Source organism: Sceloporus occidentalis, unplaced genomic scaffold, assembly GCF_023333645.1.
Source record: "Sceloporus occidentalis isolate IW3139 unplaced genomic scaffold, rSceOcc1.0.p SCAF_7, whole genome shotgun sequence".
NCBI lineage: Eukaryota > Metazoa > Chordata > Lepidosauria > Squamata > Phrynosomatidae > Sceloporus > Sceloporus occidentalis.
Genome location: NW_028316987.1, coordinates 66466075 through 66492241, shown reverse-complemented (window position 1 = coordinate 66492241; position 26167 = coordinate 66466075). Strand labels below are relative to the sequence as shown.

Here is a 26167-nt window from a genome sequence, read left to right as displayed (position 1 = left end):
ATTTTTCGATGCTCTTGGGTGCTTTCCAGGATTCCCACCTTTTATTTCCAGCCCCCTCCACTATCATTCAGGGTCTGGACTATTGCCTTAAAGAAAGAACCAGTGGATCCAAGGAGACGATTTGAAGGAAGAGAAGAAGGAAAGTGGGTCGGAAATGGGGGTGGTAAAATGGTATTTTATATATTAAGCACAGCAGCAGCAGCTGCAGCCTCTGATCTAACAGTATATATCTGAGCTTCTGGTAAATAAAGAGGATACATTGGTAAGGTAAAAAATGAGGCTTTCTTTATTGTTTCAGAGACTCCATCTAGCATCTAGGAAAGTAAGCAATCAGTAGGAGAAACTAGGGCTAGGTCCTCCACATTGGCGGCTTTGACTTTTACAGATTTGATTAATATGTCTTGGCATCTCTAATATTTTTATTATTATTATTATTATTATTATTATTATTATTACCCCGCTCTTCAGCCAAAAGGCTATCTCTAGGGACTTGTAGGTCCTCCAGAGTAACTCTGCCGGAGGTTGACCATAGAGTTGTGCTGGAGAACCTACATGTCCCTAGAGAAAATGCTTCTCTAGGCATTTGTAGGTCCTCCAGCATGACTCTATGATCAACTTCTGGCAGATGTTGACCATAGAGTTTTCCCAGAGAGGTAAAAATAATATATCTATATGTATCTATATTTGTAGTTTTCCACATTCAGCCCCAGACAATGTGGAAGTAACCACTGTATACCTTGGTAGAGGGATTCCTATAGCTGGCCCCTATGCATGCAAGTAAGAAGTAAAAACATCTTCAGATGGGTAGCCTTGTGGCTGCATCCATCTTGGGCCAAGGCAGAAAGGAGAAGACCAAAGAGTCATAAAACTCTTAACTTTTAGTAGAGTGGGAGGAGGTAGGAAAGTGACCTCTTCCTAGTCACATTGACCAAAAGGCCATAGAGTAAATGGATGCAGATATGAGGAAGGCCCTTATTCCTAATTCTACTGATACAATATCTGCAACTGGTGTGAACCATGGTCACCATTGCCATTATTAGGTGACTGATGGACCTTAAAGGTTGCATTCCGCCTTTCTGTCTTTGGCTGCCAAGGAGCCTGGCAGTAATAAAGAACTGTATACCACCAGAGCAACCACCTTGTATATACATTTTGTTTCCAGCTTGTTTCCAGAAAGGTACGAATGATTGTGTTTATTCCCCACCACCAAGAAAAGAAAAACGAGAGCCAATGTGGTGTAATGGTTTGAACGTGGGACTATGACTCTGGAGACCAGGCTTGGAAAGCCCCACAGGGCACACAAGTCACACTCTCTCAGCCTCAGGGGGGGCAATGGCCAGCCACCTCTGAACAAATCTTGCCAAGAAAAGCCCATGACAGGGTTGCCATGAGTCAGAAAGGACTTGAAGACACACAACAACAACAACAACAACAACAACAACAACAACAACAACAACAGTGATCTATAAGGGAAAAGCTTTCCCCCAGAACTCTCCCGGATCTGTTTTAAGGATGCAAATAAAAGGACAACGCCTTGCCTTAACCGCAGAAAGAATACAAGAGAGAGCTCTGAGGAGGTTACCAGGTATTTTGTCTGATTAAATTGATTCTCATTCCGCATAAATTCAGGCTAAAAATAGCACCCTGTTTCCTGTTGATCCTGGGATGTATTTTATTCCCCAAAGCAAGAAAGGGGAGGAGGAGGAAGAAAAAGAAAAAGGTGGTGCGCATTCTTCTCTGGAGCAGTTCGAAACTCGCTTTGGCGTTTATTTGGAGGTGCCAGAAAGGTATTTTTGCTTTGGACATGGGCAAGGAGGTCAGGAAAAACGAGGAGTTTGACAGGTTGGGCCATTGGCATCCAGGCGATCCCTTCCAAATAATAATAATAATAATAATAATAATAATAATAATAATAATAATAGTGTGAGGAGTGCGCAAAGGGAGGGGAGTAGCTGTGGTTTGGCTCCAGATCGGCAGATTTACTGCCTTCTCTAAATGGTTCCATTTATAGACGTGTGGAGGCGATAAAAGTCACACACCCCACCGCCCCCCGATTTAGGATCGCTGCAGAAAATATGCTAACTGGAAGGAAGAAATCTAGGGTGAATAGATTCCCTTTTGTGTCTATCTGAGACCCTTTGATCCGACGAGGGGAAGCAATCGGTATTTCTCTCCCTATAAATCTGGTGGAAGAAGTTTGGGAAGAGCTAGACTGCGGCAGAGAAAAGGAGGGAGGGAGGGAGGGAGGGAGGGAGGGAGGGAGGGATACACCTTGGGGGAAAATATTATTAAGATTTCTGGGAAGTCATTCCAATACAAAAAGCATAATCTGCTTCCGACTTGCTTCGGATCAAGCGTTTTGCACCTCCAAATGAAGCAGACGATTCTTCTAATTCTAACACCGTGTTTTTATGTAGAGGTAGCTCCAAAACACACCTCAGAAATAATCCAGTTTGAGACCGCTTTAACTGTCCTGGCTCAATTCTAGGGAATCCTGGGAACTGTACTTCTAGCCTTCTCTGTCAGAGAGCTCTGGTGCCACAATCAACTACAGTTCATATGATTCCCTAGCACTGAGCCAGGGCAGCTAAAGCGGTCTCAAACCGGGGTTATTTCTGCGGTGTGTTTTGGACCTTATATTGTCCAGCGTCGTGTAGGGCTTCTGATTCTGGAGACCAGAGTTCGAATCCCTGCTCAGCCATGAGTCCCACTGGGTGACCCTGGGCAAGTCACACTCTCTCAGCCTCAGAGGATGGCCATGGCAAACCTCCTCTGAACCAATCGTGCCAAGAAGAAAACCACGATTGGGTTGCTTTAGGGTCGCCATAAGTCGAAAAGGCACACAAAGCCAAGCAGCCCCATGGCTGGGAATGGACTTCGACCCGAAGTGAAACTGACTGGACAGTTCCATTGGGACTTGGTTCATAGCCTGAATCCCACTTGTCCCATTCAATATCGGAATAGTTTGTTATAAAAACAAACCTTTAAGGAAATTGGCGGAAGGTCTGTGAATTGGTGGCTCTGTTTGGCTCAAGCAGTGCAGAAAGAATGCAGTTCGACACCGCTTTAATTGCCCGGGCTCAATGGTGTGGAACTCTGGGATTTGTAGTTTTGTGAGCTATTTAGCCTTCTCTGTCAGAGAGCTCTGGTGCCACGTTGTTGTTGTTTGTTGCCGTTGTTGTTGTGTGCCTTCAAGTCATTTTTGTGACTTATCATTTCTTAATAGGTTTCTTCAGAGGGTGTTTGCCATGGCCATCCTCTGAGGCTGAGAGAGTGTGACTCAACCAGTGGGTTTTGATGCTGGAGCGGAAATTTGAACCCTGCCCAGAGTCGAAGACTTGGGCTGCATCAGTGCTATATAAATAATCCAGGTCGACCAATTGCCCTGATTCAATACGATGGGATTCTAGGAACTGTAGCTTTGAGAGACATTTGGACTTCTCTGTCAGAGAGGTGTAGCGCAACAAAGTACCATTCCCAAAATACCATCGTATTGAGCCATGGCAGTTAAAGCGGTGTGAAGCTGGATTATTTCTGCAGTCTAGATACAGCTTAGGGGTGGAAAAAATTATTTAAAGGGGAAGAAAGGAAAACCACGCAGTCTTTGTTTTAAGGATCTAGTTTGTGAATCTTGCTTTTCTGATTCAGTGACTGAAATCCAGATATTAGCCCCAGCTAGAGCTCTGAATCCGTGGGGTTTACTTACATATCGACTTGCCCTCCAGCGGCTGATTCCTTGGGCCGGCCTACTTCGGAATAAGGACTGGATTTAGGCCTGTGGAAGGAGGGCACAGTCACAGCAATCCCTAAGAAAAAGGAAGGGATCCGAGGGTGAGGAATGAATGTTTGGACTCCGCCAGAGCAGGGTTCGAATCCTGTTCCACTAAGGAAAGCCAAAAGTTGGCTGATTCAGGGCAGATCACACTATCTCAGCCTCAGAGGAGGGAAGCAGTGGCTTCCTCTCTCCTCTGGATAAATCTTGCTAAGGAAGCATTGTGACAGGATCCATTTGGAGGCACACAACAACAACAACACAACAACGTGTTGCATGGGTAAACATGTTGGGGGGGAAATGACAATAACCAGAACTGGGACCGAAAAGCCGCTCTGGAATCCTTCCCAGTCTGTGGAAATAGGTTTGCCACACCGTTTAAAAGGGCAATTTGCAATATACGCTCCCAATAGCCCACCTCCTTCCAACTGGGGAATGTTGTAACTAACTCAGCTATAGAGCATTTACATGCTTTTTCACATGCAAAAAGTCCCAGATCCCTGGCTGCCTCTGCTATAGAAAGTCTAGAAAAGCTCTTGGCTGGAAATCTTGGGTTCCCACAACCGTAACAAGAGGGAGCAGCTAGGGGAGACTTGAGTATATAAGGCGGCTTCCTAGGTTTCTCAGTGTTTTAGAAAGGCTTTTCGGCTAGGAAGGTAAGAGGCAGGGATGAGATCTAGGTCTGGGGCCTTTGATCTGGAAAGGTTGCTTTCTGTTCCTGTCAATCTCTCCCCCTTCCTTTGCAAAAAAAAAATAATAATAATAAGGAAAAAGTCGCCGGAGGGAAAGTTGCCAGCTTTCTTACACTGCGCGATTCTTTGGAGACCCGTGTAAACGAACACCCAGCGATTCCGACGGATTGGAGAGCTCCTGATCCAGGTCTAATTTCTTTAGCACCGACCCTTGTAACTGAGCTCATCGTAGCAACCACCAGCCCTTCCTTGGAGCACGGAGGGAGGCCTAAGAAAGCAAGGGAGGAAAAACCAAGGCCAGAGAAAGAAAGAAAGAAAGAAAGAAAGAAACGAGGGTTATGGAGAGAGAAACTCAGAGAGAGAGAGAGACCAGGGGGTGAAAGAGAACGGAGGAAGGGAAATCTGGAGTGCTACAAGAAATAGATAGATAGATAGATAGATAGATAGATAGATAGATAGATAGATAGATAGACAGACAGATAGATCTAGAGAGAGAGAGACACTAAGGGATGAAAGAGAGTGAGAGAAAGGAAATCTGAGGTGTTACATGATATATATATATATATATATATATATTAGATAGATAGATAGATAGATAGATAGATCTAGAGGGAGAGAGAAATTAAGAGAGAGAGAGAGAGACTAAGGGTGAAAGAGAGTGGAGGAAAGGAAATCTGGTGCAGATAGATAGATAGATAGATAGATAGATAGATAGATAGCTCGATCTAGAGAGATAGAGAAACCCAGAGAGAGAAAGGGACTAGGGGGTGAACGAGAATGGAGGAAAGGAAATCTGGAGTGTTACAAGAAATATATATTTATCTTGGTAGATAGATAGATCTGTCTGTCTGCCTGCCTGCCTATCTATAAATATGTATGGATATATATAGATATCTTTCCGTGTGTGTGTGTGTGTGTGTGTGTGTGTGTGTGTGTGTGTGTAAAGAAATATAGGAAAGGAAATCTGGAGTGTTACAAGTAATATATCTTGGTATATAGATAGATCTATCTGTCTGTCTTAAATGTGTATATATTTCTTGTAACAGAATTCTCACGAGGAGTGATGCCCTTATTTTGCCTGCCCTCTGGTAGCTACACTTCTGGGGGCATTGCAAATATATTTCCGTGTGTGTGTGTGTGTGTGAGAGAGAGAGAGAGAGAGAGAGAGAGAAAATATATAGGAAAGGAAATCTGGAGTTGTGTAAGAAAGATGTATAGCTATTTCTTGAGAGATCTATCTAGCTACTAAGAAATGTGCATATTTCTTGTAACACTTCAGACTTCTTTTCCTATATATATATCATTTTCTCTCTCTCTCTCTCTCTCTCTCACACACACACACACATATACACACACGAGAAAATATATTTGCAATGCCACCAGGGGTATAGCTATCACAGGGGAGGCAAAATGGGGGCATCGCTCCCCTATGGAGAATTCGCCCCCCATTAAATTTTCCTCTAAGTCCCCAGATTTCTCATAGAGCAATAACCTAAATCTCCAGCTGAGCCTTTAAGAAATACAGTTTAGGCAGCCCAAGAAAAGGGGCAGCCAAAGTTAGCCAAGGGACTGCGAACACAGCAAATGTCAGAGTTCTAGGTGTCAGGAGTTATCAATCTCTCTCTCTCTCTCACATACACACACACACACACACACACACACACAGCAGTGCTAGAGATTTCAGGGCTGAAGGAAAATTAATGGGGGGGGGGGGAAGTAGACTTTTTTATTGTGGAGCAATAGTTGCCCCCTTGAAGCTACACAATGCCATTTACGGTTTCCCCTCTAGTGTCTGCGAAAGCAAGGGACCTGAATTCAAGCCCAGTGAAATCAAAACATTTGGACGTTATTATTCCGAGCAACGGATCCCAAAGCAAAGTACAGCGCGGTTCTAACTAAGCATGAGTACTCAGAAGGAAAGCTTACTTAGGGGGGTTTGCTACAGCGTTGTATGCGACTTGTTCCTTAGGTAAAGCTGCTCAGGCATGGATACTTTTAGTGGCTGACCTGGGGCAAGTCACACTCTCTCAGCCTCAGAGGAAAGGGAAAAACCTACTCTGAATACATAGTGTCAAGAAAGCCCCAGATTAGGGTCGCCATGACTTTAAGGTACACAACAACAACAACAACAACAACAACAACAACAACGAGAACTAGTAGAGGAGTTCTCGATGTGAACGATGTCCAAGAGCTTCACTCTCTGCAATGCTGGAAATCTGGGGGGAAATTCATTGGGAGGAGAATTTTTACTTGGGGGAAGACTTTAATTTCCCTCCCTCCCTCCCTCCCTCCCTCCCTCCCCATCATTGGGAAGGGCAGTGTTGCCTAAGGGTTGCATTTACTTGCAAGGAAACCTACGAAGTTTGCTGCCACAGAATTCCAGTGCAGCCGAGTTATTTCGCACGAAGGTTTCCTTGGAAGGCAAGGGCTCCTGGCAAAAAATCTCAGCTGCTGCTTCCCTTCTAGTTTAAAACGTTTCACTCCAGATTTAACCAGGGACCAGGGAAAGAATGGAAAAAGGGGGGAAGAGGGGGAAGGAGAAAAAGAAAGAGGAGGAGGATGGAGAAGGTAGGAAGCAGCCACGATCTTCCTCAGATAATCCGTATTTTTACACAGATCAAGTACAGAAAATAGGTCTTGAAAGTGAAATCGTGGGAACAGTCTCTCGCTCCCAGTCCCTGTAATAATCCGGTTTCACACCACTTTAACTGCCCTGGCTCAAGGCTATGGGATTCTGGGAGTTGGAGTTTGTTGTGGGGCCACAACAAACTCCAACTCCCAGAATCCCATAGCCTTGAGCCAGAAATTGTTAAAGCGGTGCCAAACCGGATTATTTCTCCAGTGTGGATGCAGCCTCACAGGGTTTGTCTTGAACTTGCCAGTTGATGCGAGTCAGAAGGAAAACCTAACGGTGAAAACATCGCCCAGGGAGACAAGGTACTTCCATCCCTCCATTCCTCAAGCACAGAAAAGCAAGAGACACACTGTCCCTGCGAAGATGTGTTGTGGTTATTGTTGTGTGCTTTCAAGTCCCTTTTTGATTTATGGCGACCCCACGGCACAACCTCTCCTGGGGTTTTCTTGGCAAGTTTCTTCAGGGTTGTTGTTGTTGCTGAGGCTGAGAGAGTGTGACTCGCCCAGTGGGTTTCCATGTGGATTCGAACCCTGGTCCGTAGAGTCCTAGTCCAAAGCTCAAGGCATGAAAATACCGACATGCTTGACTCGAAGGGGAGCTACATAAGCTTTTCATGAGAGAGGATTACATAATAATCTCAAGAAAAACAGCCAGAGATGCTAGTGGTTTGACTGTTGGACTAGGACTCTGGAGACCAGGGTTCCCAACTCGGCCATTTAAACCCACTAGATGACTGTAGGCGAGTCACACTCTCTCAGCCTCAGGGGAAGGCAATGGCGAACCTCCTGTGAACAAATCTGGCCAAGGATAGGGTCGACTTTAAGGTCGCCCTAAGTCGGAAAATGACTTGAAGACACCCAACAACACCAAATGGCTAGTTAGGGCCCATCTGAATGGCTCCATTGTTGGTTGAGAGAATGAGAATTGGGAAACAGGGTTAGAAAACAGGTCCCTCTTATTAGGACAAGTTCTGTAGATGTGGGGCTATGGCACTTTTGCAGTGGCACCCAGCCTGAGGAGGACTGCAGGTTGCAAACTGGTGCATTTTCCCATAAAATGCGGAATGACCTTACCGGAGGCGTGGGCCTATCTATCTGTCCCTCTCGTAGTGGTTTGAGTGTTGGACTACGACTTTGGAGACCAGGGTTCGAATCCCAACTCGGCCACGAAACCCACTGGCTGGCCTTGGATGAGTCACACTCTCTCAGCCTCAGGGGAAGGCGATGGCCAACCTCCTCTGAACAAATCTGGCCACGAAAACCCTGGGATAGGGTCGCCTTAGGATCTCCATAAATCAGAAAACGACATGAAGACACACAACAACGACAACAACAACAACAACTGCCTCCCTATCACAGTAGAGGGCACAGGTAAAGGAGACAGGTCCTGCAACTAAAGCAGACCATGGGATTAAAAGGGGGCAACGTCATAGATTAATAGAAAGCATCATTTACTTCTCTTCTCCTCCCATCCATGAGAAATCCTCGAAATCCCCTGCGCAATGCCTCCTTCAAAGAATTTGGGTTTAAACATCCCAAGGATTTCACCTCGCAGAGGGATTTCATACAGCCCCTGGCCCTCGAGATTGTTAATTCGGGTTTGTGTTGTCACGAATTTCTCCCTAATATTTGATTTCTGGGCAAACCAGGTCACCTAGGAATCCAAAATAGGCTTCATCCGCACCGCAGAAATGATCCGGTTTGGCACCACTTTCACTGCCATGGCTCTAGACAATGATATTCTGGGATTTGCAAATTTGGTGGGGCACCAAACTAAAGCTATGGGGTTTCTGGGAATTGTAGTTTGGTGGGCAAATTCTATGGAATTCTGGGATTCCAAATTCTATGGAATTCTGGGATGTGTAGCTTTGTGGGGCACCAGAGCAAAGCGATGGGGTTTCTGGGTTCTGTAGTTTGGTGAGGGAAATTGTATGGAATTCTGGGATGTCTAGTTTGATGGGGCACCAGAGCAAAGCTATCTGGTTTCTGGGATTTGCAGTTTGGTGGGGCAAATTCTATGGAATTCTGGGATTCCAAATTCACCTTTCAGATTGAGCCATGGCGGTGAAAGTGGGGTCAAACCGGATTATTTATGCAGTGCGGATGCGCCCACAGCCTTAGACGTGTAGGAAGAGCAAGGAAAGGTACAGAGGCAAAGGACAGAACCGCAACCTCAGAGTCTTTCTCTTTCTCTCTTTCTCTTTCTCTTCCAGGGGTTTTGCATTCTCACGAGTCCCGAAAAAAAAATGTCCGAGGCTGCATCCACATTGGAGAAACAACCCGGCTTGTCACTGCTGTAACTGCCCTGGCTCAAGACTATGGATTTCTGGGAGTTAGAGTTTATTGTGGGGCCCACATAGCCTTGAGCCAAAAGAGTTAAAGCGGTGCCAAACCAGGTTATTTCTCCAGTTTGGATGCAGCCCGGGACAACTCCTGGCACCTCCACAAAACAGAGCTTTCCTGACGGTTGTTAACAACAAGCTGGAGGGCAGAAAGCAATAAACCTGCCAAACTCTGCCTGGGCGCCAGCTACAGACACCCCAAGTATACAAACATCTCCCAAAAAACCTGGCAGAAGAAAGCTGAGAGAGGCTTAGCTTCTCCACCAAGATGGCCCAGAGCTGGGTGACCCGACGTCCTCACTCCAGAGGACGAGGGACTGTAAAATGGAGGACAGTCGAGAAAAACATAGGACATTCCTTCCCAAAGAACACCGACAAACACTTCTGTAAATAGGAATCCATGCTCATTAGTTTTGCTCAAAAGGGAGGACCTTTGGGCATTCCTCCTGGACAGGAGGTGGAAATGGAGGACACGTCCTGGAAAAGGAGGACATCAGGTCACTGATCCAGAATCAATTTTTTCCTCCCTCATCCCCTCGCCATCCCCAAACCCCGGCTTTAGGGTTCCTCCCTATGCCTAGGAAACATTTTTTTAAATGCAGATTTAAAATGCAGATTCATTGCAGATTTGCAAACTGTCCGAGGTTTCACACGTGAAAGTGGGGGATCCGTGTCCCCAAAGCCGGCCAAGAAGGGTCAGAGATACTTCCAGCGGCATTCAGAGGTGCAGAACCAGGAGTATTAAACGTCGAGAAAGAAAAGAAGGCCAAGGGGATGAGAGAGAAAGAAAAAGGAGAAAGACCCAGCAAGGAAAGCAGACCATCCGATCCTCCTAGATCTACCATAAACACGCATCCTTTTGCCTGTCCGCACAACCGAGTTCCCCTTAAAGGGCTGTGTCTCTCTGTGTGTGTTCATTCCCTAGCATAGATAGATAGATAGATAGATAGATAGATAGATAGATAGATAGATAGATAGATAGATAGGATAGATAGATAAGATAGATAGATCAGAAATTCTGTTTATCAGGAGAAAAATGGCAAAGATCTTGGATATCTAGAGAGTCACCTAGGTTTGTCTTGAGCGGAGAAAAGGGGGGAGAAAAATAAAACGAGAAGGCAAGGGAAGGGAAGAAAGCAAAAGAGAAAGAGAGATAGAGAAAGATATATAGAGAGGGGAGAAAAATAAAAAGAGAAGGGAAGGGAAGAAAGAGAGAGAGAGAGAGAGAGAGAGAGATAAAGATGCACAGAGAGGGGAGAAAATAAGAAGAGAAAGAAAGAAAGAAAGAGGGGGGAGAAAAATAAAAAGAGAAGGGAAGGGAAGGAAGGAAGAGAGAGGGGGAAATTAAAAGAGAAAGGAAGAGAAGGTAAGAAAGAAAGAAAGAAAGAAAGAAAGAAAGAAAGAAAGAGAGAGGGGGAGAGAGTGATATAGAGAAAGGGGAGAAAAATAAAAAGAGAAAGGAAGGGGAGGGAAGAAAGAGAGAAAGAAAGAGATAGAGGGGTTGGAAAATTAAAAAGAGAAAGGAAGGAAAGAGAGAAAGAGGGAAAGAGATAGTTATAGAGGGGGGAGAAAAATAAAAAGAGAAAGGAAGGAAAGAGGGAAAGAGTGAAAGAGAGAGAGAGAGAGAGAGAGATTGAGACTACCCCCCTTCTTAATGTAGGGCCCTTATTTATAAAAATCCTCCTAGATCTAGATTTTTTAAAGTCCTTTTCCTGCCATAGTTTTCTAGGTTTGGGTCGAAACCTCTTCCTTGGTGGAATCCTCAACAACCTCTCTCCAACTTTGGCTTTTCCCAAACCACCTTGTTTTATGTCCTACCTGGCTCCTCTTCGGCAACATCATCTCCAGAGATCCTGGGTGTTTTTTGGGGGGGTTCCCCTCCCTTTAGTGGAGGCCAGATATTTTTTAAAACACAATCAAACAAATAGATGAACTGCAGCCGCCGCCACCCCCAAAGAAAGAAAGAAAGAAAAAGCAAAGCCAAAGGGAAAAGGCCATATAGATCCTCCTGGGCGCTGAGTCCCAGCTCCTGGTGTCTTTCCCCGGTCCATCTTTGCGCGCGATGTGGCGATCCCACCTGGATGTTTCGCTATAAATCCCCCTCGCAAATAATAAATGGATTAATAATAACAAGGTATGAAGTTCTTTTTATAGAGGGGGGGGGGAGAGAGAGAGAGAAGCAGGGGGAAAAAGAGAGGGAGAGAATTGAAACTAAATGCGGCAGTTAGACAACCATTTTGATAAGAGGATAATTGAGGCGACACTGGTGTATAATTAGAGGATAATTTATGCTATATCCACTTTTATTCCACCTCCCAAAATAAACCCAGTCCATAATCATTACAGGCAAATTGTTCTGAATTTTATAGCGGCAATTTGAACAAAGTAGTGCAGTTAATCATGGGAGATTTTTTTCCTTCCTTTTTCTTTTTCTTTCCCTCTCTCTCTCTCTCTCTCTCTTTTTCCGTATGTGTGTGTATTCCTGATTAGAAGTCTAATTGCCTCCTTTCGGAAAGTAAAAAAAAATAATAAAATAAAATAACGGCGAAGCGACGCTGCTTTTTTTTTTTTTAATCATTAACAATGTTGACAATAAAATAAAATCAACCGGGATTGTAATCGAAAGGCAAATTTAGGGCGAAGGCACATTTTCCTCGGGTAGTTTATATTGCAATCAAGAGTTGCCAAACCACGAACCGCACGCCTCATTTGCATAAATTTGAAAGCATTACAGACGCTTCTGTTTTCAGTGCTGGGGGAGGGAAGAGGAGAGGAACGTATTGCTGACGGATCTCTAAGGATTCGCCCTCGAAGGAGGATGCTGACAAGCGGAGATGAGGCTCTGGATCAAGAGCACGCCCCGACATTCGGGTTCTTTGGAGTGAATGGTTCCCACGAACACCATGACACGCTTTTTTCTTAAAGCACGGGAAGAGAAAGGGGACTAGGTCGAGTGAAGAGCTACAGATCTTTTTAAGGCCCTCTGAGCAAGACGTCTGAACGTCTTCATCACACACGTGTTTGAGACCAGTGGCGGGTTAAGGGTCTGATGGAATGTCAATACGGAATGTATGCAGAGGGATATAGGCACTAAGGCTGCATCCGCACTGCAGAAATAATCCTGCCTGACCCCACTATGGTCCAAAACACACTGCAGAAGTAACCCGGTTTGAGACTACTTTAACTGCCCTTGCTCAATGCTAGGGAATTCTGGGAACTGTAGTTTTGTGAGACACAGAACCTTCTCTGTCAGAGAGCTCTGATACCACAATCAACTACAGCTCCCAGGATTCCCTAGCACTGAGCCAAGGCGGTTAAAGCGATTTCAAACTGGATTATTGCTGCAGTGTGTTTTGGACTTTTAACTGTCACGGCTCAGTGCTATGGAAATTCTGGTACCCCAACGAACTACCATTCCCAGAATTCCATAGCATTGAGCCGTGGCAGTTAAAGTGGGGTCAAACCCCACAGATGGGTCCTATATGTGTGTTTACACACGCGCGCGCGCACACACACCCACACAGCATTTTTCTCTCATAGCGCCGGGGGTATGTAAGCGATTCTGTTGCTTCCAAGTGCAGCCTTTGTTGCATTGCACTACAACACACACACACAAAGAGGAAAACACACACACACACAGCGCCCGAGGCTCTGGTTGGCTGCTTCCAGGTCGCTCCAAGCTTTGAAGTTGTGCAGAAGGTGGGCTCGCGCAGACGCCAGTAGAACTGCCCGGGCTTGGTGACGTCACGGGTGGGTTGACCAATAGGGAGCCGCTGCCCTTTGGAGGCCAACCACAGGACTCTCTCTCTCTCTTTCTCTTGGTTATAGCTCTGTGTGTGTGTGTGTGTCCCCGCGCCTGTATTGTGTCCTCCTCTTCCTCCTCCTCCTCTTCCTCTTGCCTCGAGTGTAAAAGGAGAAGTCCAACTTTTGAGAGAATCCCCCCTTATGGGAAAAATAATAATAAAATAAAATAATAAAAGTAATGATAATAATAATAAGTTCTTGTCAGTTAGAAGGCCATACAGGGGAGGTGGGGAGCTAAATCATCCCGGATAAATCTCGAACTGAGAAGAAAAAGAAAGAATGCACGAGGTATGAGAAAGGAGAGAAAGGAAGGAAAAGAGAGGGAGAGAGGAAGAAAGAGAGGGAGGAAAAAAGGAAAGAAGAGAGAAAGAGAGGAAGGAAGGAAGGAAGGAAGGAAGGAAGGAAGGAAGGGGGAGAGAGAGAGAGAAACGGAGAAAGGAAAGAGAGAGAAAAGAAGAGAGTGAGAGGAAGGAAGGAAGGAAGGGAGGGAGGGAGGGAGGAAAGAAGGAAAGAAGAGCGAGAGCCAGAAAGGGAGAAGGAAGAGAGAGAGAAAGGAAGGGAGAGAAAGGAAGGAAGGAAGGAAGGAAGGAAGAAGAAGAGAGGAAGAGAGAGAGAGAGAGAGAGAAGCCCCCAAGTTGGGGCTGGAGGAGGGGGAAAGAAGCGGGAGGAGGAAAGGCCCAGGGAGGCCTGCGTGTGCCTCTGGTGCTCCCTCCTCCGTGGCCCCTTCCCTTCCCTTCTTCCCTTCGGCTGCTTCGCCTTCCTTCCCTCGCCTGCCTGCCTGCCTGCTCTCCCTCCCCAGGCGCTGGCACACTCCTCCCCTCCTCCCCTCCCTCGGTTAACAAGGCCCCTCTCCCCCTCTTCCTCGCCGGCTCCCTTCCTCGCTCCTTCGCTCGCCTCCCAGCCCCCCCTCCACACACACACACACACACACACACACACACACACACCCTCCCCACACACACACTCTCAGGCGCGCAAAACAAAAAGAAGAAGAGGAGGAGGAGGAGGAAGAGGAGGAGGAAGAAGAAGAAGAGGAAGAAGAAGAAGGGAGGAAATTAAAAAAGAAAGAAAGAAAAAAGAGGAGAAAAGAGGAGAGGAGAGGAGAAGAGAAGAGAGGGAGGAAAAGGCGGCTTGATCCCGGGGGCTAGTTCCCTGGGAAGGGACCGAGGGGGGGAAGAGAGAGAGAGAGAGAGAGGCGCGGAGCTGGGTGAAAGAGAGGAGCCTCGCCTCGCCTCGCTTGGCCCGACTTGGATGATGACCATGACTACGATGGCGGAGGGGCTGGAGGCGCCGGACTCCTCCAAATCCGCCTTCATGGAGTTTGGGCAGCAGCAGCAGCAACAACAGCAGCAGCAGCAGCAGCAGCCCTCTCAGCAGCAGCAGCATCAGCAGCAGCAGCCACCTCCGCCGCCGCCTCCCGGGGCACAGGCGCCGCCACAGCAGCAGCAGCAGCATCAGCCACAGCAGCCACAGCCACAGCAGCCACAGCAGCAGCAGCAGCAGCAGAGCTCTCCCGCCGCATCGGCAGCCATGGCAGGCGCCCACTACCCGCTGCACTGCCTCCACTCCGCCGCCCCGGCCTCCCACTCCCACCCGCACTCCCACCAGCACCCGCACCACCACCACCACCATCACCACCACCACGCCGCCCCCTACCCCCCGGGACCCTCCGCCGCCGCCGCCAGCACCAACTCCTACAGCCACCGATCCCTGGCCGCCGCCGCTGCCGCCGCCGCCGCCTACCCCTACGTGAGCCACGCGCAGCACAGCCCCTACCTCCAGCCCTACCACGGAACAGCAGCAGCCGGAGCAGCCGGAGCAGGAGGAGCAGGAGGCACCGGCAGCCAGGCCAGGAGCGACGACGCAGGTGGGTCCCGCGCCGACAACGGAGTCCCGGGCCCCGAGCCAAGGCCCACCGACAGAGCCCGACTTCCCCGGTCCCGGCCCGGCCTTCCATTGTCTCGACTTCCCGGGCCCTTCCCGCTCTCCTGCTTTCTTCCTTTGCCTTCCTTCCATCCATCCTTAATTTCTTCCATCCTTCCTTCTTTCCTTTCCTTCCCCTCCTTTCTCTTTCCCTTTCCCCTTCCTGCCTTGCCTTCTGCTTCCTTGCTTCCCTCTCTTCTTTCCTCTTTCTCTTTCCCTTTCCCTTCCCCCTTCCTGCCTTGTCTTGTCTTCTCCTTCCTTGCTTGCTTCCTTGTTCCCTTCCTTCCTTGCCTTGCCTTCCCCTTCCCCTTCCTTCTTTCCTTGCCTTCCCCTTGCCTTGCCTTCCCCTTCCTTTCCTTTTCCCTTCCCCTTCCCTTCCCCCTTCTTTCCTTGCCCTGCCTTGCCTTCCCCTTCCTTCTCTTCTCTTCCCTTCCCTTCCCCTTTTCTTTTCTTTCTGTATGTGGAGAGATCTTGTAGCACCTTTGAGACGAACTGAAAGAAAGAAATTGGTAGCATGAGCTAAGGTGCTACAAGATCTCTCCACATACTGATTCTACAGACTGACACGGCTATATCTTTGAATTCTTTCTTTCTTTGGATATCTTTGAGTTCCTCCCTCCCTTCCTTTGTCTCTCCCTCTTCCCCTTCTCCTGCTTCCCCTTCCCTTTCTCCTTTCTCTTCCTGCTGCCACTTTGTTTTCTCCCTTGCCTTTCACCCTTCCCTTCTTGCCCACCTGCATGAATGCCTGCTCCAATGCCACCTGAACCGAGAGCGGCTACAGCTTGACAAAAACGCAGACTTGGGACTGACACTGTCACTATTCCGTTTTTTGTTTTTTTTGTTTTTAAAAAACACCTTTGCTTGACGAAGAAGCCATGTATTTGATGCCTTTGGGTCGGCCCAATAAAGGTAGCACTGTTTGGTGGCTTTGGGATGTGATTGTACTTTGGGCCAACATGGCTATCCCTGGATGTCTGTTCAGTTTTCTTCTCCTTCTCCTCCTTCTCTTTCTCCTTCCTTCCTTCCTTCCTTCCTTTTTCCCTCTCCATTTTATCGTTTCTTTCCTTCCCTCTTTCTGACCCCCTTCCTTCTGTGTTTGCTTCCTTCCCTTGCTTTCTCCCCATCCCTTCACCATTTCCTCAGGAGAAAGTTCCCCTGGCTCTTCCAGATCCATCGGGGATGCCAGTCTCGCTCTTTCCCCTTCCTCTCCTTGGCGCATCTTTCTCACCCTTGACATCTCCAGAGCCCGATCCGGGCCCAGTTTATTCGGGGAGGGGGGGAATTCCTTTGCATGGGATTTACTCTCAAATAACGGCCCCTTCCTTTTGCGGCCTTTCCCTCCTGGTGGGTGGCACCTGGGCGCATCCTTTCTGCTAGGGCCGAGCCATTGTCACGGGCTTCCTCCTTGCTATGGATTGCCAGTCCGAGTCCCTTAGTTAAGACCCTCCTGCGACGTGTGTGTGTGTGTGTGTGTGTGTGTGTGTGTGTGTGTGTGTGTGTAAAATATATATTCTCCTGCTAGGGTATTTGTTTGCTTAGCCCATAGATGCCCTCATCACGGTGGCTTTTCCCTGCAGAAGGGCTCTTCCAAAGAGCCGGCGGGCCTTTCCTTTTCCTCTTGCCAACGCCGCACGGTGGGCATCAATGCCAGCCTCCCTAGGAGAGAGGCAAAGGCAGAGAGAAAGGCCACAACGGTCTATCCTTTGTTGCTTGATGCAGGAGGACAAGGGAGCGAAAGCGAGTTAGGAACGGGATTAGCACCCGAAGGAGAACAATCAGATCCTGGGGACCGTGGCTGCTGCTGCTGCTGCTGTTATTGTTGTTGTTGTTGTTGTGTGCCTCCAAGTCATGTTTGACTTAGGGAGAGCCTAAGGCGAACCGATGCTAGGGTTTTCTTGGCAAGTTTCTTCAGAGGGGTTTTTGCCATGACTATCCTCTGAGGCTGAGAGAGTGCGACTTGCCCACAGTGGTGTATTTATGCTGGGACTCTGATCTCCAGAGTCTAGTCAAACGCTCATACCCTTTACATACCCTTAAATAGCTCTTCTAGAAAGGAGATGCATTTCTTCTGAGACTCATGCTACATTGTCCCAACCATTATATATTGGAGGTACACTATCAACAGTTAAATCCATGCATCCCAAGGCTTATCTGATGGGCTGATCAGTAACTGGTAGTTCAAGGAACGAAAGACACAACCCCAAAATACTGCCCTTGTAGTATATAAGCCGGTCCTTGATATTTGACAGTGGCTATATGTCTGTCTAAGCAGAGCTCAGTGATAAATATTGTCATGTATTTAGTGAGAGATCTTCATTTCTCCCTTCCTCCCTTTGTGATAAATTAACCTGTGTTTGTATGTGTATGTGTAATAAAGGTATAAGTAAATCTTGAATTCAGACATCCCCCTGTTAGTCTGGAAAATCAGGATGCCAAGGGATCTTGTAGCACCTTTGAGATTAGCTTCTTTCTATAAGATCCCTTGGCATACTGTAAACCTTTAAGGAGAAGATCCATATCTTAGCTTGATGCCTAAATAAATTCAGTTAGACAGGATGAATGAAAGAAATGTAGGAGCAGAAACTCGTTTACAGGATGTTTTTACGGATATCTTAAAAAGAACGAGGTGTGACTGGGGAGCAACGCTGTTGTTGTTGTTGTTGTTGTTGTTGGCGCAAAGCAGTGCTTACAAGAAGTTTACTTGACCTTCTGAACTGTTAACAGGACTCATAAGCCAAATCTATCAGAGAAGCCTGTGTGATCCTTTTGGTGGCGAAGGGGAATCCCAGGTAGCCAAAAGAAGAAAAAGAAAAGGCCTTGTTTAGATGACATTGTCTGTCGCCTGGCCCATACTTCTTCTGACCTTTTAAATAATGGCAAGGGGATGGTTTTGTCGCTAAATGATTACAGGCACACACGACACATTTTTTGTGTCATGTCTTTTGGAGTTGTAAGCCTAAAGGCAGGGATTTGTCTAATTAACAATTTGTAAGCTGCTTTAAGAGCATTTCTAAAGAGCGGGTATAAATACAATAAATGATGATGGTGGTGATGGTGGTCATGATGATGATGACGACCCCCCAAAAATTTTGGGACTGGGTTGGGATGCTGGAGTAGCCGCCTCCTTTGACAACCTGCTTTCCCTTTTTGATTGCAGATCAGCAAAAGACGACAGTCATCGAAAACGGGGAAATCCGATTTAACGGGAAAGGGAAGAAGATCCGGAAACCTCGGACCATTTACTCGAGTCTCCAGCTGCAGGCTTTAAACCACCGTTTCCAACAGACCCAGTACCTGGCGCTTCCTGAGAGAGCAGAGCTGGCGGCATCACTAGGACTTACTCAGACCCAGGTAATAGTGATAATAATAATAATAATAATAATAATAATAATAATAATAATTGCGGGCGAGGTCCAGACTCTTGCAGTCTTGGATTACACAACTGCCTGAGTAGCCCTTTCACCTCAAAACAACACAACAACAATGACCCCAGGGTAAGGATAAAACTGGAGGTCACACTTGGGTGAACTGCAAAACGAAGCAAAACCAAAACCAAAAAAGCACTAAATTTAACCTGGGTGTAATGTATGTTTGCGCATGAATAGCCCTCTTCGGTGTGTTTGAAGGTTTGGGTCCACCAGATCGAAAGGTGGGCATTGATTTATTCCCTTGTGATCAGTTCCCTGGTGATCAAAGAAGCAAAGGTAGTGGAAAGCAATGGGGAGAGTTTTAATGTTTGCTTTAAAAGGAGGATGGGGAAAGGGAACACATCCTCTCTCCCAAATTCTGGCCCAGTACAGTGGAGAGAGAGAGTTAAATGTGGTTATTAAAGACACAGCCTCTGGGCCCATAGAAAGCACACCTTCCTCAGTAATATCCAATAGTAAATTATCCTGGATGAGTAAGTGGAATTCAGTGGGTGCCCTCAGGCGAAATGTACTGGAGGTGATGATAGAGCTGACGATCAAAGGGAAGCGTGTACAAAATTAGAGGAAGTTAAGCCACAGTTAAATGTGGTTGGTGTGTTCTGGGTTCCCCGGCAAATATAAGCCTGAATGACACACCGAGTAGTACTGACTGAGGAGGAGAAAATAATAATAATGATAAAATAAAGCGATTATCTGGATTCACAACTAGAGGTTGTTGGTTATATATATGTACGTATGTATGTATGTATATGTAACGGTAGCATTTATATTTTCCGGGAGATAATCATGCTGCAGGTATTTCTTGGCTGCTACTAAGGAAAGAGCCTTGGTGACTTTACGGTGATAGTATATTTTAATAGCCATACTTTTCTGTATAACTTGAGTTTAGAAAGCTGGACCTACATGAAAAGGGAGCCGGGACATTTTTATTTGTTTGTTTGTTTTTGCACAGCATGCAATTCCCTTCTGTGGTTGCAAAGGTTTTTGTAGGTTTTCTATCTTTTTTTAAAACAAAGTTTGGTCTGGCTTTTCATTCATTTCCCCTGCACGAGAAGCTGCTTTTCTTGTTGTTCTTCCCGCTGGCTTGATTTAAAGACACTGAGATTATTCCAGCTGTAAACTACAGAAGATCATACTCCTCCCTGGAATATTTCAACTCTCCAGGCCTTTCTTGGACCTTAGGAGGAAGGCTGCTGGAAGTGCTCCCTTTCCCTCCTGCCTTGCTTCTGTATAGGCCGCATTGGGATCCAGCAAAACTGACTTTTTGAGCCACTACTTGAAACCGACTGCAGTGCCAGACCTTTTTAGAGCCTGGTCTTAGTGTCCCTCTTCCAAAGCCTGTGGACTTGGAAATAAATCTTAGGCACTCTGAGTATGTGAGGTTAGGGATGCATTTGTATCCCACTGAAATGAATGGTGACAGTGGTTGTAAGTGTTGCAGCATTGAGGGGGAAACAGGTTGGATTTTTGCTTTTTACTAGAGTGAAATTCCTGGCCTAGTGGTTTGAGCATTAGACTCTGGAGATCATAGCTCAGCCATACAGTCACACTCTCTCAGGCTCAAAGAAAGGCAAAAGCACGCTCCCTTTGAATAAATCTTGCCAAGAAGACCCCATGATAGGAATAGGGCTTTAGGGACGCCATACATCGGAAAGGCACATAACAATAAAGAGTGAAGCTCAAGGAGCTAAAACTGAGATGGGCAAGGTAGGGGGTCTGTGGGACTGCAACTCCCATCATCCCTCCCCACTGGATTTGCTGGGCAGGGCAGATGGGAGATACAGTTGCCCACCCAGCCAGCCACCCCCTGAGCTCAAAGATGGGGGAAAGAACCAGGTGGAGGGGGGAAACTCCTGCATATTCAGGGACAGCGGATCGATGCCAAGAATAAATGCACTGACGCTGCTCCCAATCCGATAATTATCAAAGGGTAATTACGTGTCGGTAATTATGCCGCACAGTATAGGCCCGATGCCTATCGGGTCTGTGCGCGTCTGCAGGCTGGTCTACCTGCGTAGGTGGCTTCAAGTGGATGCGTGGGAAAGAAAGGGACAAGAATGCCCGACTGCGTTGTTCACTGTCCCACGGCAAGAAATGGCCAGTGAGAGAGAGAGAGAGAGAGAGAGAGAGAGAGAGAGAGAAGGGGGCGGGAGAGATTAAACCAAAATGCAAAGCGCAGCTGTACCTAAGCAGGCCCTAATTGCAGGCGGTTGAAACAATGGCCAGAAAAGACAGGAAGGGGGGGGGCGGCTAAGGTTCGTGGCACAGCCATAGGTAGGGCATATTGAGCCACAGATGGGAGCAAGAGAGGAAGGAAGGGCAAGGCAAGGCAAGACAGGAAAGAAGGGAAGGGAAGGGATGGGAAGGGAAGGGAAGGGAAGAATGGAAAGGAAAGGAAAGACCGGAAGATAAGGTAAGGTAAGGTAAGGTAAGCGGAGGAAGGAAGGAAGGAAGGCAAGGCAAGGCAAGGCAAGGCAAGGCAAGGCAAGGCAAGGCAAGGCAAGGCAAGGCAGAAAGGGACGAAGGCAAGGCAGGAAGGGAGGAAAGAAAGGAAGAAAGAAAGAGGTCAATGAGACTCTCTCGGGCCTGTTCCTTCCTTCCCCTTGACCTGGGCTCTCTGCAGGCCTCTCACGCCTTCTTCTGCCTTTTTCTGTTGCAGGTGAAGATCTGGTTCCAGAACAAGCGCTCCAAGTTCAAGAAGCTCCTGAAGCAAGGGGGCAACCCCCACGAGAGCGACCCCCTGCCAGGCTCCGCCACCCTCTCGCCCCGATCTCCGGGCCTGCCTCCTGTCTGGGACGTTTCAGCCTCTGCCAAAGGAGTCAGCATGCCCCCCAACAGCTACATGCCCGGCTATTCTCACTGGTACTCTTCCCCACATCAAGACACAATGCAGAGACCGCAAATGATGTGAGCGGGCCAAGAGCAACACGACGGTCCTGGAGCAGCCGCCCAGTCTGCCAGCCTGGCCTTGCCAAGAGGGCCAGGCCCCGGGTCCTGGGGGCAAAGTGGAGTTGTGTGGCAAAGGAAGGCGGGCCGGGAGGGGGGGTCTTTGCCTCCCCCTTTCCTTTAACCTCAGCGATTGATCTCGAACTGAAAGAGACCCACGTCAGATGCTCCGCTTTCGGATCTTTTCTTTGGGACTCGGAGGCACCGACCTTCTCTCTGGGAGTATAAGTCCAAGCAAAAGAACAACAACCACGACAAGAAAACCCAAAAACAACAGGAAAAGGAGGGGGGAAATGTACACACTTTTCTCACCGGTCCAGGCAACAACTTTTTAAAAAGAACAACTGGTTTCATGCAAAAGAAGCGAAGGGAAGCTCTCCTGTGTTTTTTTATTCACCGAACCGAGATGAACAGATTTGCAAAAGGGTAGGGAGGGATCCCTTGTTGTTCCACGGAGAAGAAAACACCGTTTGCAAAATCAAAACAATGGAGACGGGGGAGGAAAACTGGCCTAAAACCCCACGTTTTCTCAACTGACAACCAGCTGCGAGGTTGCATCCAGTCCCTGTCTCGCTTTTTCAAAGCTACAAGGCCTCTGAAATAACCTGTTGAAGCCCGACATTTAGAAAAAGAGGGAAATGATCCGGTTTGGCACCACTTTAACGGGCATGGCTCAATGCTATGGAATTCTGGGAATGGTAATTTGTTAGGGCACCAGAGCGGAGCATTGAGCCATGCCTGTTAAAGTGGTGCCAAACCGGTTTATTTCAACAGTGCGGATGCGGCTTCACTTAGCAAAACGAGAAAAAAAAACACACCCGCCCCAATCCTAAAGCTACCATTTCACTCCCAATCCCTGTGGTCTCGGTCCCCTTCAGCTGCCCAGCAAACCTGCTGTACATATTGTTGAATTTTAGTTGTATATATATACTTTGTATGTTTTGTCTCCTTTCATATATAGAGTAAAAGCCAGAAAACGTCCAGGAGGGTCCTTGCCTTTCTCTCTTTCTCTCTGCTTTGAAAAGTTTCTGTCTCTCCTTCGGCATTCCCACTCTCCAATTTTATTTTTTTTAAAGCAGGAAGGCTAGAAATTAAATACATCCCGATCCTAAAGCGTTTGTCTTAACGAGAGTGACTGGGCAGGACTCCTCGAGAGTAAACATGTCCTGCCTAAGATCTGAACCAATAGAAGGGACCACATATTAAATGGCAGGAAAGAATGCAGAAAGGTGTCCCTATATTTGCCTATATTTGCTATGTATGTCAGCAGGTGGTGCGTAATGACAGGCGAATATTGTATAGCCGCTAAACACACACGGACACAAAGTAGTCCAAAAACAGTGTCTGGTATTTTGGCTCTCTCATTATCTAAGAGATAATCTGTTTCCTAACTATCGAATTGGGGGATTCAGGGATATCATCATCACTATTATTAGTAGTAGTATTCGTATTATTTCAAAAGTACACTCTCCTCCCGGCGGACCTGAGCGATTTCCACTGTTTCACTTCCAACAAGTCCCTTCAACTTCAAAGGGGTCTTTGCCTGGGTTCTTAGCCCCTTTTCGACTTTCTGGCAAGACTGGGCCGTGTTTTCCCCTTCTCTGTTGAAAGGGAGTGTCAGGAAAGCGGACCCTTTCTCCTGACGATAGCATTCAAAGATATATAGCCGTGTTAGTCTGTAGAATCAGTATGTAGAAAGATCTGGTAGTAGCACCTGTGAGACTCAGTGAAAGAAAGAAGTTGGCAGCAGGAGCTTTCGTAGACAAATGCACCTATGTCTACGAAGGCTCATGCTGCCAACTTCTTTCTTTCAGTTATAGACAAATGCATCTGTGGAATTTAACAGATGAATGCATCTGAGGAAGTAGACTTTAGCCTACGAAAGCTCGTGCTGGCAACTTCTTTCTTTCAGTAGTCTCAAAGGTGCTACAAGATCTCTCTACATACCCTTGCTCCTGATCTGAGACTTTTTAGTGATTCAGGTCGTTGGAAAGAGTCTCTGCTCCATCCCAGAGGTTGTCTGGCTTTTGTCTGGGTGTGTGTGTGAGGTGATGGGGAAGCTGCTGGTTGTTGCTTTCCCCTAGAGCTGGCTTTCTAAGAGGGCTTGGAGACCGCTCCCCCAGATGCACAATGCGGTGCGTCCAGGGCGAATGATATCCCTTCGTAGGTTGCACACATACACACACACACACACATATATATACACACACACAACCCTGGAAAAAGCCCCCTTTCGTCACACAAGCAGGATGGCCCCATACTGGGAGAATTAATGGCTAGAGCCCTGGGCATCCTTCAAATTATGAACCTTGAAACCACTGAGCCATTGATCAGAAGTCAATGGAGATCCTCGGAGTGCTCCCTATAATGACAGCTACATACAGTCGCGCAAAAAGGACAGTCACTATAATTAGACACAAAAGCCAAGACTACTTACCAATATACCAGCGCCGGCTTTTTGTTGAGCAACTTCCACGCTCAGTCAGTCTTCAGAATGGCTTAAAACCGATCAAGTCTTGTCATTTTCTACCATTCGCATTGTTACATTCGGAGGGGGAAGGCGAAAAAAAATATGTTTTCTTTTCTCTTTGCTCCCCCCAGCCCCCCTCCCCGTTCCCACTGTGAAACTTTGGGTTCAGCTCTCCCCAGGTTCAATTGTGAACAAAGACCCCAGCTGCAGTGCCATCCAATTTGAAGCAGACATTGGGGACAATTTAAGGTTTTTATCCCTAAGAAGGGCTTTTTTCCCTTCTCCCCCAGTTCTCCCCCATTCTCTTAAATGCAGCCATAATTAGAGTAATTTTTCATGTAGCCCGCTGATTACAGCGTTTTTACCGTCAAAGATAATTACCTGTAATTTTCTTCCACTTTTAATACTAAAAAGCCATCTTTATTTAGATTCAGGAACAGGAAAGGCGAAACAAAAGAGGGAAATTATTCTGTTATTCATACACAAATTGCAGAGACGTAGGACCTAAAATTGAAAATTAACCCAAATTATAATGCGAGGGAAGAATGGAAGAGGCTTCGGAGGTACAGCTGGTTGCGGGGTTCGCTGAATTATGCAGAGCCGGGTGAGAGGGAGAAAGCTACCATACATTTAAACCTTTCGTAGTCCCTAAAGATTTCTTCAGGGAGGATAACCCTAAAACCAGCCGAACCACCAGATAAAGGGGAGAGATGCTGGGAAGAGAAGCCACAAATCCGGTCCAGTCTACACGACCACAATCCTAAATGTTTTCCAAAAACGAGTAGCACCGCTGCGATGCAGTGAAAGGCCTTAGTAAAGCTGCTAAATAACTAAGTAAACCAGTTTCGGATCATAAGAGGATCCGACTAAAATTAGAGGCCAAACTCTCAGCAGTTTTAACAGCACTGGACCTCGGGAAGAAATCCACCAAATCCCTAATATTTTTGGATTCGCTGGTTCCTGGGGTGGGCAGTTTGATCCAGATAACCCCATACATACATACATACATACATACATACATATCCCAAACCCTTTCCCCATAACAACCGACCCCACTTCCAAACCCCCTATCCATCTTCGGACAGCCTAGATGTAAATTTTCACTGCTTTTCTTCTCATTTCACTGGCTTTGTCCCCTTTGGTTTGGATGTCCAGTTTTTGGAGAGGGTCCTTGGGGAGTGTCATCAGAGGGCACTTGGGATCATCTTCCCTGAGAGCCCTGATCTCCCTTCCTTTAGGAATCTGTTACTTTCCTTGTTTTCGGCTCTGCGACCCTGTATTCCATTTTCACGGGAGCTAAATAAAAGTTAAATAGTAAAAGGATAGAAGTCGGCCATGTAAACCCACTGGGCAACTTCTTTGGGGCAAGTCACACTCTCTCAGCCTCAGAGGAATTGCAATGTCAACACCCCCCCCCCCCCAAGAAAAGTGGCAAGAAAACCCTGTGATAAGTTCATTTTAGGGTTGCTATAAGGAGAAATGACTTAAAGACACAAGGGCAATAACCAAAGACAGAGGTCCCAGGATTGGTTTTTAGAGCAATGGGTCAGATAGTTTCAAAACCCAACGGAGGGAATGAACCGTTAAAGGAAGGAGAGAGGGAAACCCAGAAAAAAGCGGCATCTGCAGATATGAGGGAATCCGTCCCGTCCTTCAGTCCGAATTAAGGACTTCTTAGCTTTCTTCCTCATCAGTGCTGATGGTACTGATGCAGGTCTCAACCATCACACTGTAAACACCCAATGTCCAGTTCTAGGAAAAGTGATGGTGGTGGGGATAATAAAGCCGGGCTTTGTGGAGGAGAGAGATTGAAGGCAAAACGCCAGGCCTTGAGCCACAAAACCTAGTCGCCCAGATCCTGAAACCCCCAACCCCCGTCCCAGATCCCACCAGCCGCATTGATAGGACCTGAAGCCGCAAAAGGACCGCTGAAGCCCAGCCAAGCCCCTGAAAGCCCAGCCTCGTTGGCACCTCCGAGGCTCAGCCAGGGAAGCCAGGCGGCCCTCTACTCGGATGCGGTGAAGGAAGGATCGACGCGGTCTGGCCTAAACGAGGGGGGGGGGGTATCTTTCCTGAAAATAGTTAGGACAGGAGGAGCCCATCGACATACATGAAAAGTAGAATCGGTATATTGGCATGATTGGAATCCTAGCTAC

At 47.2% G+C, this 26167-nt stretch overlaps 1 protein-coding gene and 1 long non-coding RNA gene across 2 annotated transcripts in view; one reads left to right on the top strand and one right to left on the bottom strand.

Moving 5' to 3' along the window:
* Positions 1-24080, bottom strand: part of LOC149309871 (uncharacterized) — a 72627-nt gene extending 48547 nt beyond the window's left edge. The window contains exon 1 of the long non-coding RNA XR_016281855.1: positions 23979-24080. This is a non-coding gene — a long non-coding RNA (uncharacterized LOC149309871). The remainder of the gene's footprint in view (positions 1-23978) is intronic.
* Positions 14496-22443, top strand: LOC149309872 (homeobox protein Dlx6a-like). The gene is made up of 3 exons (XM_089531378.1): positions 14496-15111; positions 18325-18518; positions 21255-22443. The coding sequence occupies exons 1-3, from the start codon at positions 14496-14498 to the stop codon at positions 21504-21506; spliced, it is 1062 nt and encodes a 353-aa protein (XP_089387504.1). The 3' UTR covers positions 21507-22443.
* Positions 24081-26167: the final 2087 nt, after the last annotated feature.